At 56.5% G+C, this 13090-nt stretch overlaps 1 protein-coding gene across 1 annotated transcript; it reads left to right on the forward strand.

The window, feature by feature from the left end:
* Nucleotides 1–2381: 2381 nt before the first annotated feature.
* On the forward strand, nucleotides 2382–10587 carry LOC307189256 (ficolin-1-like; the record flags this gene model as incomplete). The annotated part of the gene is given in 9 exon segments (XM_079927145.1): nucleotides 2382–2484; nucleotides 3838–3951; nucleotides 5421–5474; nucleotides 5951–5986; nucleotides 7188–7207; nucleotides 7210–7356; nucleotides 7873–8002; nucleotides 8878–9012; nucleotides 10110–10587. Coding segments are annotated over 9 exon segments (987 nt in total). The 3' UTR covers nucleotides 10358–10587.
* Between the last annotated feature and the right edge of the window lie 2503 nt (nucleotides 10588–13090).

Raw genomic sequence — 13090 nt, forward strand, 5'->3', positions numbered from 1 at the left:
AGGACTAGCATGTATTTTGCTGGAATTATTCACAGTTACTTGATTTTGGTGTCACTATTGCAAATGTTTAAAATTTCATTTTGTAATTCTTTCTGGCTAGCTTTTAGGAACATAATTGGTTTTTACTAAGCTTATTCATTCTAAAAATTTTAATTTTAGATTCTCCTTAATTTTCTACCTAAATCGTATCTTCTGAAAATAATAACGGCCTTGTACCTGCCTTTCCAATTCTTTTACATCGTATTTGTTTTTTCTGCCTTACTGCACTGCCAGTGACACAATGTTGACCAGAAGTGGTCAATCTCTGAGGATGCTTTTCAATTTTCACCATTAACTATGTTGTCGTTTCAGTATCTGTAGCTTCTGGGGATCTGTTTCTATACTCTGTTGTTTCTATTTGTTCTTGTACATGTTGTCTTTTATCCTCATGAACCTGGTTATCTTTTATTGTGTTCTAACGTTTAATTTGGAAAATACATGTATTTGCAGAAATCATTTAAATCCTGGGGTCATACTGTTCTCCTTCTGACAAGATTTGTGTTGGTTTCAGCTCGGAGCAAGTGGATACTAGTGATCTAAGGAAGACCTTATTAGAATTTCAGGAGTTGAGTTTTTTTTCCTGGGACACCTAGATGTCTCAAAACCAGTTTGCAGTCCACATTAGGTCTGCCTATTGATGATTCATCCTTATTTCTAGGAAGAAATGCCTCTGGATCCCACCCCAAATCCACTCCTTTGACAGAACACAGACCCCAAACTTTGACCTTCAATGCTGCAAAATTGTCGAGGTAACTGACCAGCTTCTCAGCTACCTTTGGGGGATTGGCAAAAAGAGACCCCACATGCTGGTTTCCCCTCTCCAGATCTCTGTTGCTCTCAAGAACATAGCAAAGTAACCCATTCCTACGTGGTTCACTTGACTATGCCTTCAGGCAAATCTCTTTTTTAATGTTTTGTCTGTTTGTCTTTATGAGGATAGATGGCTCCAAATACCTAACCTGCCGTTGTCAGAAGTCAAATGACCTTGACTGATCCCGCTTTAAGATATCTGAACTTGGCAGAGTCCTGCATTCTTCTGTGTTCTTAGACCCACATACTCTTAGGAACATTAAAGTGACACCTGAGTGTGCTGGCAACCTCTCACCTGCATCCGTTCTATTGGCAACGTGAAAAAGAGGAAGCACCCTAGGATCGGGGTGGGGGGTTGTCACTGGCAGATGGGGTTGAAGGACGAAGACCGGCTGCCTCTCTCCCTGTCCTGACTAAGGCCAGGTGAACAGCCCTGGACGGGCCCCTCTCCAACAGATGACATCCAGGCCCATGCTGGGGACAGGCTGCCCTGTCCAGGAGCTCAGGGAGGCTGAGCGGTGCCTGAGGCAATGCAATGCCTGAGGCAACACGACCTCTTTGTTTCCTCAGTCTCCGTGGGCTGGGGCCACCTCACAAAAATTTGCAAAGTCGAGTGTCATTCCAGTGCCCATAGAGGTAGTTGGTAAACCTCTGGTCAGGCCATCCCCGGCTTCTTTCCTAATTGGTGTGGTTGGGACACCAGCCCACGAACACTGGCCCGGAAAGATATCAAACCACAGAAGAGTTTCACGCTCAGCTCCTCCCCTCTTGTCCTCTTCCTACTCTCCTTAGTGACATTCTACATATCTGCAGAAGCCCTTTACGGAATGCCCACTACATGTCCCGGTCAAGGGCGATCATAGTACAGGATGTGGAGGATGGCCTCTGGGATGTGGGGGGAGATAAGACATAGCCTCGCCTTCCGGTGTAATGACCAGACCCAGTGGTCATTGGAGCATTAGACAGACTTGAGGTAACGTCAGGCTCTTACTGTGTGACTTCAGTTTCTCCACCTGTGACATTTAGATAATAGTGTCTTCCGAATGGGGCTGGCATAAGTAGTATTTGGCACATACGAAGTGCTCGGAATTTTTTTCTCTTCCGCTGTGTTAAGTGCTCAAGGACTGCCTCAGTCATTAGAATATTCTGGAAGTCAGGCGAGGGAAGGAGCATCTCTAGCCAACGCCTCCTTATACCCCAGTCAAGGTCTCAGAGTGTTGTTTGGGTGTAGTTGGGTAATGAGGAGGGAGTCTGGGGGACTGGGCTTTCCTTAAGCCACAAAGAAGGCAGACCCTTTCCCACAGAGGGGTCCTGGGAGCTCTCTCGACTGGGAACAGAGTATCCTGCCAGGGGAAGTGAGCCTGATTGAGCGGGCAGCATGGTGGGGCCCAGCAGGAAGGAAACATCCCTTGCCATCACTGGTACCTCCTGTTGGTGTAACCAAAGAGGCTGCAGGAAGTGGGTGTCCCCCACAGGCTCAGGCAAGGGCTGGCTTCCCCTGCTCACAAGAGCAAGGTCAGAGACCAGAGGACATGGAGCTGAGTGGAGTGGCCGTGGCCCTGGGGCCCACCGGCCAGCTCCTTTTACTCCTGTGCTTCAGGACCCTGGCCGCCCAGACTGCAGACACCTGTCCAGGTGAGATGGACCTGAATTTCCAGTCCCTGAGAGCTGGTAACTACCCACTCATTGACCACAAATAGTATCTAGGGTTAAACCCTCCGTAGGCATCTTCTTCTGAAGACTCAACAGCTCAACTTCATCAGCAGACTAGGACACCACAGGCCCAAGGTCACACAGGTCAGAGTGGGGGGAGCAGGAATTTAATCCCAGGTCTGTCCAACTCTCAAGCCCGTGATTTTCCCCACAAGCTTCCCGGCCAGGTCTCAACGCTGCCACCTAGGAGGACCATGCCCATCACTTTCTCCGTCTTCTCCTGGACTTTTCAGAAAGATGTTGGAAGATGTTCTAATCCAAGGGCTCCCACGTTTACTTGGGGTTTGCTAGTGCAGATTTCTGGCTTTTACCCCAGAGAGTGCGATTCGGCAGATTTGGGTCTAAGAGGGGGTTGTGGTCTCCCTCCCGATCCCACGCAGGTGGATGGGGCCCACACCTGGCAAGAGGATGCCCCTGAGGACAGACCCGCCTCCCCCTGAGTGGAGGACGTATTTATGGGGGAAGCATAAGGTTGCCCCCGTGAGAGAGTCGCAGCTGGAGACAGACCCCGAAACGACAGTTGCCTGTGTCTCCGGTGAGAGCACAGCTGATTCCCACATCCTCTAAGTTGTCTCTCGTGACGATATTTCAGTTCTGAAATCAACAAAATTAACTATCTTTTTCTGAGAAGGAAATGAATCTCTGGTTCCAGTTCTTACTGGAGTTTGCTCTGTGTCCTTGGATCAAATGTGTCCCCTCTCCAGGGGACCTACACAGACCCCTTCCAGTTCAGGAATTCTATGGTCAAAAGTCCAAGGTCTGGGGGTGAAAACGTTACTTTGACCCAGATTCCCCAAGTCATTTAAATATTTATTGTTGTTACTTAGTGAAAGCACTCACTGTTTATGAGGTTCTTTTAAAATGCCATGAATTATACTAAGAAGTTTAAATTCTGCATTATCTAATCTAATCCTCCCCACAGCCCTATTCCTGTCTCCACTTGGGCACCGAAGGGACAGAGCTCAGAGGGGTTGAGTGACTTGGCCAAGGACACACAGCACTGAGGCTGTGGGGAGGCTGGCTCAGGCAGGGTGGACCACAAGGCCAGGGCTCTGCCCTGCATCACCTCCACACCTGACCAGTGCCCACCAGAAGCGGGAAACTCACTGCCAGGCTGACCCTTCATCTGAGACGGGTGACTCTGGCCACAGCCAAGGGCCCAGGTCAAGGTCGCCGCGTGGCAGATCCCCGTGGCTCGGGTGGCCTGTCGCCGGCTCTGCAGGGCTCTCAGGCCCAGGACGAGCGCCCTGACTGGCGCTCTGTGTCTCTCTGCAGAGGTGAAGCTGGTGGGTCTGGAGGGCTCTGACAAGCTCTCCATCCTCCGAGGCTGCCCTGGGCTGCCTGGACCCGCAGGGCCCAAAGGAGAGCCAGGCGCCAATGGACAGAAGGGTACGTGTTTGCGCTCGGGCGTGGGGGTCACTGAGCACCAGCTCTTCGCAAATTAGACCCCGGGTGAGCACTGCCCCCTGCGGGTCTCAGGTCGGGAGCTTGGGTCACGACCCTGCTCAGAGCTGGCGTCAGGAGCGAGCCCCGAGGCCCGCCGGGATCTGTCATTCCCTGAGGAGGGGGCTGGTCGCAGCTAGTCTATGAGCTCACATCGGGGTCCACTTCCATAGAACACCCGCTTCCCGGTCCTCGATCCAGCCCTGGCTTTACGTGACCGTGGGCCAGAGTTCCAAGCCACGCGTACCCCGGTATTCTCACCTGAAAACTGCGGCCCCAGCGTTTTCTGTCTGTACCGCAGATGAGAAAACTGGGGCTCAGAGCAGTCAGCCATCAGCAGGGAGGGTGGGGCTGGACCTTAACGCAGTAGAAAGGCCCCCGAGTGCTCCATAGCCCTCCCGTCGACGTGGCGGCCCCTTGTGGGGTTTCGGGCCCCGAGCCTGGTATGGAGGGCAGGTGTGCACGCAGCTGAGGGGTGAGTGCCCCCGACCTGTGTGTGAGTGGGTGCTCCAAGGGCTGCGGACACAGGGCCAGCTCGGAGGTCCCCAGCCTCTCACGTCCTGGGAGGCATCCAGCTCAGGGGCCGTGGGCACCCAGGGCAGCTCCTGGGGATGGGAGGGCTGCGTGTGCTCACCACGATGGGCTCCAGGCTGGGGGTCCTGCCGGGGGGACACTGGGAGGAGGGGCCGGGCTGGGGCGGCTGCCCACCAGTGGGTGTGGTTGGCCCGCCCCAAGCCGAGCCGCCGCCCCCTCGGACCCACCCCACACACCCACACTCCCTGGGGAGGGCAGGCTGCCGGCAGACGCTCCTGCTGCCTTGACTGAGCCTGGGGCCGCCTCTCCTGACCCTCCCCTCAGCGCTCAGGAGGAGGGGCAGGGCCCTGGGTGGTCCTACCCCCTGCTCACATCAGTAAAGCAGACCTGGGAGGCCTCGTGGCTCCCGACCCCTCCTCTCTGGAGGTGGAGAGAGAACCACCCCAGAGGGAGGCATAATTGCGCCCGGCCGCCCCTGCGTCCAGGGCTGAGCACAGGGCAGGGCCCCGCCTCCCTCCCAGAGCCAAGGGGCCGGAGGGTCCTGTGTGACAGGGTCTCTGAGGACGTGCTCTTGGTCCCAGGCCCCCGGGGGGCTCTGTGACAGTGGCCTGGACCTGGGCTGCTACACTGAGCTGGTCGGGAGCCAGATGGCTGGTGGTTCCCTGGAGCCCGAGCTGGGTGCGCCGGCCGGTCGGCCCCGGGGGGCTGTGAGTGATTTGTCCTCGCCGCCTGCTGTCACCCTCTGCTGCGTCCCAGGGCGGTGATCCTGAGGATACCGCAGCTGGGATGGGAGGGTCGGAGCTGTATCCTTAGGGCAGAGACGCTCAAGTAGAATTCTGCAGGTTGCCTTTTCCTCAATGATGTATCTTTGGAATTTACAGGAGAGCGAGGTTCTCCCGGAGTCCCTGGGAAGGCAGGGCCGGCCGGGCCCAAAGGTACCAAAGGTGATGAAGAGCTAGGACCCCTGAGCAGGACCCCGGGGCCTGTCTACAGAGACATGAGAGATGGAGACAGACAGAGAGCGAGAGGGAGGAGGTGGAGAGAGAGATGGGAGAGAGACAGAGAGAGGGAGGGGGGCCAAGTGAGAGAGGCACCTGTCCTATTTCCTGTTTCCAAAGAGCTTCGAGACAGTGTGTGAACGGGGTCCCGGGTCCGGGGCCCCAGGTCCAGAGCAGCCTCTCATAACCCAGGGAAGAATCCAGGCCTCTGAGCCCCGCCCCCCGCAACTCCCCCGGCTGAGACCCAGGCATTGGAAAAGTGTGGGCCGCGGAGCATGCGTGTGTGGTGCCCAGAGCCTCAGCCCCGCCCCCCACACCCCAGCTCCCAAGGAAGTGAGCACTTGGGTGGTTTCCAGAGCGGAGGGTCGACGTCCACTGACCAGACGTCCTGTGCATCTCCTGTCTCTCCCCAGGAGACCGAGGGGAAAAGGGCGCAGGCGGAGAGAAAGGTGAGCCCCTCCGCCTCCCTGGGGTCACTGAGCAGGCTTTGCAGGGGGCTGGGGGTTCCCAGAGGCCTCGGTCACGGCCAGCACCACGTGGGAGAGGATCTCAGACCACAGCCCTGGCCCTGGCCCTGCAGCGGATGGGTGCGGGAGGAGGGGCCCCTGAGCCCGGCCTGCTTTGTCAGCGGCCGGTGAGCGCTCAAAGCCCAGAGGCTCCGGAGTTGGACCCAGGTGACTGGCGATACCGCTTTGCTACGTGGTTTTGGACATTTTGCTTATAATGCTCTGATTTATGCTCATTTATTTAAAAATTTGTAAAAGCAAGAAAAGGCAAAACGCCAAGACACAGTCACATGCTCTGGCTACAAATACAAAGTGCGAGGTTGGGGCCCAGACCCACATCCCAAATGCTCCCCAGTACTTTCCACAAGCAGAGGCTGTGCTGGGGACATGGGCTGTGGAAAGCGATAGGCCTGGGGGCGCTGCACCTCCACCGCCGTGAGCCGTGAAGCCCAGGCGAGGTGGCCGGCACGGCGGTCCAGCCAGTGCCCCGCGGGACGGTGCTGGCCGCCAGCCCCCAGGCAGGCCGGATGCAGTGGGGGCCGAGCAAGCCCAGGGACGCTGAGTCTAGGAGCTGATCCGCAGGGCTGGAGGCTGAGAGTCCTGCAAAGAGCTGGATAATGGTTTCCTTTCTCCACGCTGTGTTCACGGAGCAACGGGGCTGAGGGGTGGGGGCGCTGTTTCCAGACGTGTGACGTGCATGTCCTCGCTCCCCACAACAGGAGAGCCGGGAGAGCTTCATTCCTGTGCCACAGGTGACTGCGCACACGCCGACCCCCGGACCTCCGCCTGGACCTGCTCCTGCTGGGGGTGGGGGAGGGGGGGGTCGACCAGAAGGCCAGCTGCACAGACTCAGGTTCTACCTTCCAAGGACAAAGCCCTCTCTGCGCATATCTTACTCCCCACTTACCCGAGTGATAGGCAGCCATTGCCTGGATAACTCGAGTATATTCCTGGAGGAGGCCAGGTGCCCAGGAGACTAGGCGGGGGCAGCCCTGGGAGGTGGGGATGGCCAGGTCGTCGGGGCCTGGCCCTCACAGCCGGGTGGCCTTGGGGGCCGCGTCTCTGTCCCAGGACTCAGAGCCCACCTCCCCCAGGCAGGTGTCCCTGCCTCTCCCTCCTGCCCCCTCCCCCCTGCCCCGCCCAGAGCTCCTGTCCTGGCGTCCATTCCCCGGCTTCCCTTCCCAGGACCTCGGACCTGTAAGGAGCTGCTCACCAGGGGACACTTTCTGAGCGGCTGGTACACCATCTACCTGCCCGACTGCCGGCCCCTGACCGTGCTGTGTGACATGGACGTGGACGGCGGGGGGTGGACCGTGAGTGGGGGGGACCCAGCGATGGCCGTGGGGTCACCCAGCGATGGCCGTGGGGTTCCTGGCAGGGGTGGGCGTGCCTGGGAGCCTCACCTGGTGGCAGAGCACTGTTTAGTGGCCTTTGTGAGGCCTTTGTGAGACCGTCCACTCCTTCCAGGCAGAGGCTGCCCCCGTCCTTTCACTGAGGTCGGGAGAATCAGAAATGTCGGGGGAGGGGGCTGTGGACCCACATGGGAAGGAGTCCCGTGGCTCAGGGCTGTGGGCTCAGGCCCAGAGGTGCCCACTCCTCTCCAGCCGTGTGGCGTTGGGCTTGTCGCCTGCCCTCTCTGAGCCTCCGTTTCCTCCTTGGTCCCATGTGGGTGTCCCTGACTGCCCCTGGGCTCTTGGATGAGACCCACGTTCTGGTCCTCAGCCTGTGATGCCTGTGAACTACCAGCGCTGCTCCCGCGTGTGGCCGGGGTGCTCTGTGGGGGGACGGCAGTGGGGCCCCGTCTCCCCAGCCCTCCCCATCGTGTGCAGGTTTTCCAGCGAAGGAGCGACGGCTCTGTGGACTTCTACCGGGACTGGGCCGCGTACAAGCAGGGCTTCGGCAGTCAGCTGGGAGAGTTCTGGCTGGGGAATGAAAACATCCACGCCCTGACCGCCCAGGGTAGGGCCGCGGCCGGGGGCTCTGTGGTGGGGTGCCTGAAATGCACATGCCCCTGACCTCAGCCCTGGGCCATGTGGGCCAGAGGACCCCGCTCCCCCTGGCCCCCGGGGTGGTCACGTGTGACAGCAGGAGGGGTTATTACTCTGAGAACCTAGGACGTGTATTCTCCTACACTGTCTGAGTGTTCAAATCGGAGCAGGTGGATTATTGGAGTGAAGACGGCTTCTGGTCTCGGGACCGATCGTGTCTAGAACCCGAGAGTCGGAAGTGAGGGGGAGGCCATCTGGATCGGGGTGGCCCTTCTCCCACTTCCAACGGTTGGTCCTTCCTTGAAACTGGGATCTTAGGCCCACGGAGCCCCTCCCTTGCCTCTCCCGCTCAGTGCATGTGGCGGTCCCCACGCAGGCCCCTTCACCCCACTTCTCCGTTCCACAGAATCAGCTTCACAGCTGGTCCTGAGTTCAACGGCAAACGTGTAAATCCTTTCTTACTCCTTCCATTCCCTCATGGCAACCTTGACGGTGTCCACTCATGTGCCTGAAATCCTTGCAGAAGAAACCACACATACAAAGGTTTCCTGCCGTGGCATTCACAGCTATTTGCAGGAGAATTTAGGGTTTCCCACTAGAGCGAGGCTTCATTCCGTCCAGGTCCACTGACTGTGGAATTTCAGGCATGGCTGATGGAGCAGCAGGGGAGCTATTTGAAAACAGGGAGGCATCCCTGAGGTCCTCCCACCAGCCCAGCCTCTCACACCTTCCCAGTGAATTGTCCCGATGCCAAGTTCAGACGTCCCCTAAAGCCCACATTCCCACCCCCCGTGCCCGTAGGCAGAGGGTCCCTTCTGCTGGGCCCTGAGCACCCACCTCCAACAGGAAGCAGCGAGCTGCGGGTAGACCTCGTGGACTTTGAGGGCAACCACCAATTTGCCAAGTACCAGTCATTCAAGATGGCGGGTGAGGCAGAGAAGTACAAGCTGGTCCTGGGAGCCTTTGTCGGGGGCAGTGCAGGTGAGAGTCCGCGAGGGGCACAGCAGTGGCCTGGGCTTCAGCGCGGGGTTTGGGGAAGCAGAGAGGACCTGCTTAGCATCCTGGCTCTGTCTCCCGTGAGTGACCCTGGGCTGGGGCTCCACTCCCTGGGTCCAGGTTCTCCGTCTTTGGATGCAGACACGAAGGTACCTGAGTCTCTTTGTAGCATGGGGACCAGTGACGCCATCAGTTACCGCTCCCAAGGCTGTGTCTGCAGAGCAGTGAGCTGTTCTGAGTGGGGCTTGAGGTCACTGACCCCTTTCCCTGCTAACACCTGGAAGAGGACGGTCATTTCACGTCAGCCCTTAGAGCCATATTCCCAAACTGGGCTCCACGGAACACAAACCCTGTGGGATGTTCTTTGCCAAAAAGACACCCCGGTCACAGGATGTGGGGAGGCATCTCTTATGGGGCACCCTCTTGAGAATTCCCAGTGTGCACTCTTTCAGGAAAGGTGCTAGGAGCCTGTCTGCTTGTGTTGAACCAGAGCTGCAGGGAGCAAGGTCCTCCCGGGGCGTGGGCGGGGGGGAGTATTGCTAATGGGAGCCTTCAAGCACCCCTTTGCCACACGTGCCTCCTCTGAGCCTCCAGGGAAGGAGAAGGGCAGGGACCCTCCTCTCCATGCTGCAGGTGGTACAGCTGAGGGTCTGGCAGGGGTGAGAAGGGCAGTGGGGTGCTACAGGAACTGGGGTGAGTTGCACACCCAGGGCTGAAAATGGAGCAGGGAGCCCCGGGATGAGGCCGTGCTGTCCCTCTGGGATGACCGCGCAACCCAGGGAGTGGGTATGAAGCCCAGAAAAGCGAGGCAGGCTCGGGGAAGGGAGGGCACCTCAGGGGAGAGGACGGCGCGGGTCCTGGTGGTCTTGGGGGAGCCGGGAGGAAACAGGTGAGGCTGGAGGAGGGAGGCATGCGCCCTGGGGCCGAGCTCCTGGGCCAGGTGGCTCCATCTGCCCCAGGGTGAGGCAGGATCTTGACGCCCTGGGCGTCAGCTCACACGTCTCTAGAGGGAGGTGGCGCTGGGCAGGCGGCAGGGCAGGCTCCCTCTAGCCCGAGCAATACCCCCACTCCCTCCTGAGCAGGTGATTCCCTGACGCCCCACAAGGACCAGTTCTTCTCCACCAAAGACCAAGACAACGACAAGAGTTCCTCTAACTGTGCAGTGCAGTTCCAGGGGGCCTGGTGGTACAACAGTTGTCACTCGTCCAACCTGAACGGCCGCTACCTCGGGGGGCCGCACACGAGTTATGCCAACGGTGTCAACTGGAGGTCGTGGAGAGGGTACAACTACAGCTACAAGGCAACCACGATGAAGGTGCGGCTCACCTAGGTGGGCGGGGCCCGCAGCCCGACCCCACGCCTCCCCGGGCCCCCTGCCTGCGGCCTCCCAAAACCCCACTCAGTCCCCAGCGAAGGCCAGCACACATGCTCCCCCGCCGCCCCTTTGCTGAACAAGACCTGCTTGCCCAGCCCCTTCTCTCTCATCAAAGGGTCCGAACCCTCGTGCCCCACAGCCTCACCAGAAGGATCACGTGTTAAAGCTGTTTGCTTTCTGGCAGATATCCTCCCAGGTTTCATTTGCGTCTTCGAACATCAGCTGTTCTGAGTATTTTTCCCAGAGCCCATCCACAGCAGGGGCTGTGGTCGAGTCAGGGAGAGTTAGGGAGCCCATTCAGCAGATGTAACCACTGATGTTCCTAGAGGGCAAGTGGCTGTTCCACAGAGCATCAGCCCCCAGCGTTAAGCTCCCACTTCATCGACGGGTTGGGGGGGATGTCCCCTCCCTCACCCAAAGTCACCTGCTTCTTCCTGATATTGGTCACAGCATCTTCATTCATCTTTAAACAGGTCACTCTGAGACTAGAAAACTCTCATTAAAAAGGGGGGGGGAGGAGTTAAATAGGGACCTTCCCGCTTTCAATCAGTGCTCTGGGCCAGCTTCCCTGGAAAGCAGCTGAAACACCAAACACAGATCCACAGGGTGGGCTGCGTCCACCCAGCGGAGCAAGGGCAGCTGGCTGTCCACACACCATACAAAACCCCGAGGGGCCCGCCTCACGCCGCACAACCCTCGGCTTCGGGGCGATTGTAGACCTCAGTGTGCAAAGCGAGCAGCCTGACGGGAGATGGTAAAGGAGAGTTTTCTCAGTCTCTCGGGCCGGGGAGAGGTTTCTTAACTGGGACTTCAGAAACACCAGGCATAAAGGAAAAGACTGATGGATTCAACCCCATTCAATCAAAAGCTTCTGTTTATCAAAGGACACCGTAGGAAATAAAAGGAGAGTCACAGAGGGATAGAATGCCTTGGTCACACGTAGGTTATTAGTCTTCTACTGCTGTCTCTACTCATTAACAACAATTTAGTGGCTTAAGAACAAAGGAAACGTGTTATCACAAAGTTCTGCCGGTTAGAAGTCCGACGTGGGTGTGACTGGGCTGGAAGCAAGCTGTCAGCAGTGCTGGTTCCTCCTGGAGGCTCCAGGGGAGGGTCTGTTTTCTGAACTTTTCCAGGTTCTGGAGGTCCCTGGCACATTCCTTGGTTCACAGCCCCTTCTCCATCTTCAAAGTAGCGACAGCACATCACTCCAACCCTGCTTTCATGGTCCCATCTCCCTCTGGGTATAGCCAGAACAGGTTCTCTGAAGGACTCACGTGATGCGACTGGGCCCACCTGGGTATCCCAGGACCATCTCCCCATCACAAGATCCTGCATTTAACCACACCCGCCAAGTCCCTTTTGCCACGTAAGGTGACATGCTCACCAGTTCTGGGGATTAGGGCAGGAAATCTTCAGCAGGGGAAACATTATTCTGCCTACCACAGCCTATTAAAAAATACCATGGTCTCATACCGAGAATATTTAAAGAACTCCTACCAATCAGTAAAAAATCTTAATAGCTCAGTAAGAAGTGGTTAAGAGATTTGAACAGACACTCCACAAAAAATGATATCCGTAGGACCAATACATTTATAAAAAGCTTCTGTATTTTGTTGGTTCTCAGCAAAATGCAAATTATAACCAAAACGAGATGCTATGACACACTCATCGGGACGGCTAAAATGTGAAAAACTGACAACACTAAATGTCAGGGATGCTGCAGGGTAAGGGGGGTTTCATATGCTGCTGGTAGCAATGCGAATTGATGCCACTAACTTGGAAAAGTGTTTGACATCAACTGTTAGAGTAGAAGACACGCATTCCCATAACCCGGCAATTCTACTGCCTGACGTGGAAATAACTGTTGTGTGCCCCAGGGGCCATGCCAAGAATATCTATAGCCAAGCTCTTCACAGCAGCCAAAACCTGTCATCCACCCAAAGGCCCGTCAGGAAGAAGGCAGATAGCAATGCAAAGATAGTCACGCACTAGAAAGCCACGCAGCAGTGCTAACTGGACAGCTACGGCCACACGCAGGACGGACAGAGCACGACGCGGCAGCTGGCGGAGAAAGCTGGATTCACGAGAGTATGTACTGTTGGCTCCACCTTGTACAAAACTGTTTTCTAAGCAAAAATGACCTGCCGTGTTTCGGATGCCTACTTAGGTGGTAAACGTATACCAGGAAAACAAGAAAGTGGTTGCCCTTGGAGTGGAATGGGGTGGTCACTGGGAAGGGACACAGATGGCCTTTGGGGTTCTGGGTGGTGATGACAAGCATGTGGGCCACACGATAATAAAAATACCTAGACTACACTTTTCATTTTATAGACTTTTGTGTACATGTTCCGTTCACAATTTTATAACTACTTTTAAAGAGAGGGCACGCCCGTGATCCAGGGATGCGGGCAACGTGCACATCTTTTCCTGACGTCCACGGTCATTGACTCAGTAACTGAGGAGAGGTCCCTGCAGCCCACCTGGGATTGACCAGACCCCACCAGGTCCTGGCCACAGTCTCTCAACAGAAGTAAAGTCTGCTAGTTGAAACTGCCCTTTTCTTCCTCAGTAGGTAAGCATCTTATAAACCCAGGAAGATTATAAGTCTAGAAATGATTCATACACTAAAAGCCATAGAATCATGACTTTCTTATAAGAAATCTGGATAGGTTTGGTATCTCATAG

Source organism: Stenella coeruleoalba (assembly GCF_951394435.1).
Source record: "Stenella coeruleoalba genome assembly, chromosome: 7".
Classification (NCBI taxonomy): domain Eukaryota; kingdom Metazoa; phylum Chordata; class Mammalia; order Artiodactyla; family Delphinidae; genus Stenella; species Stenella coeruleoalba.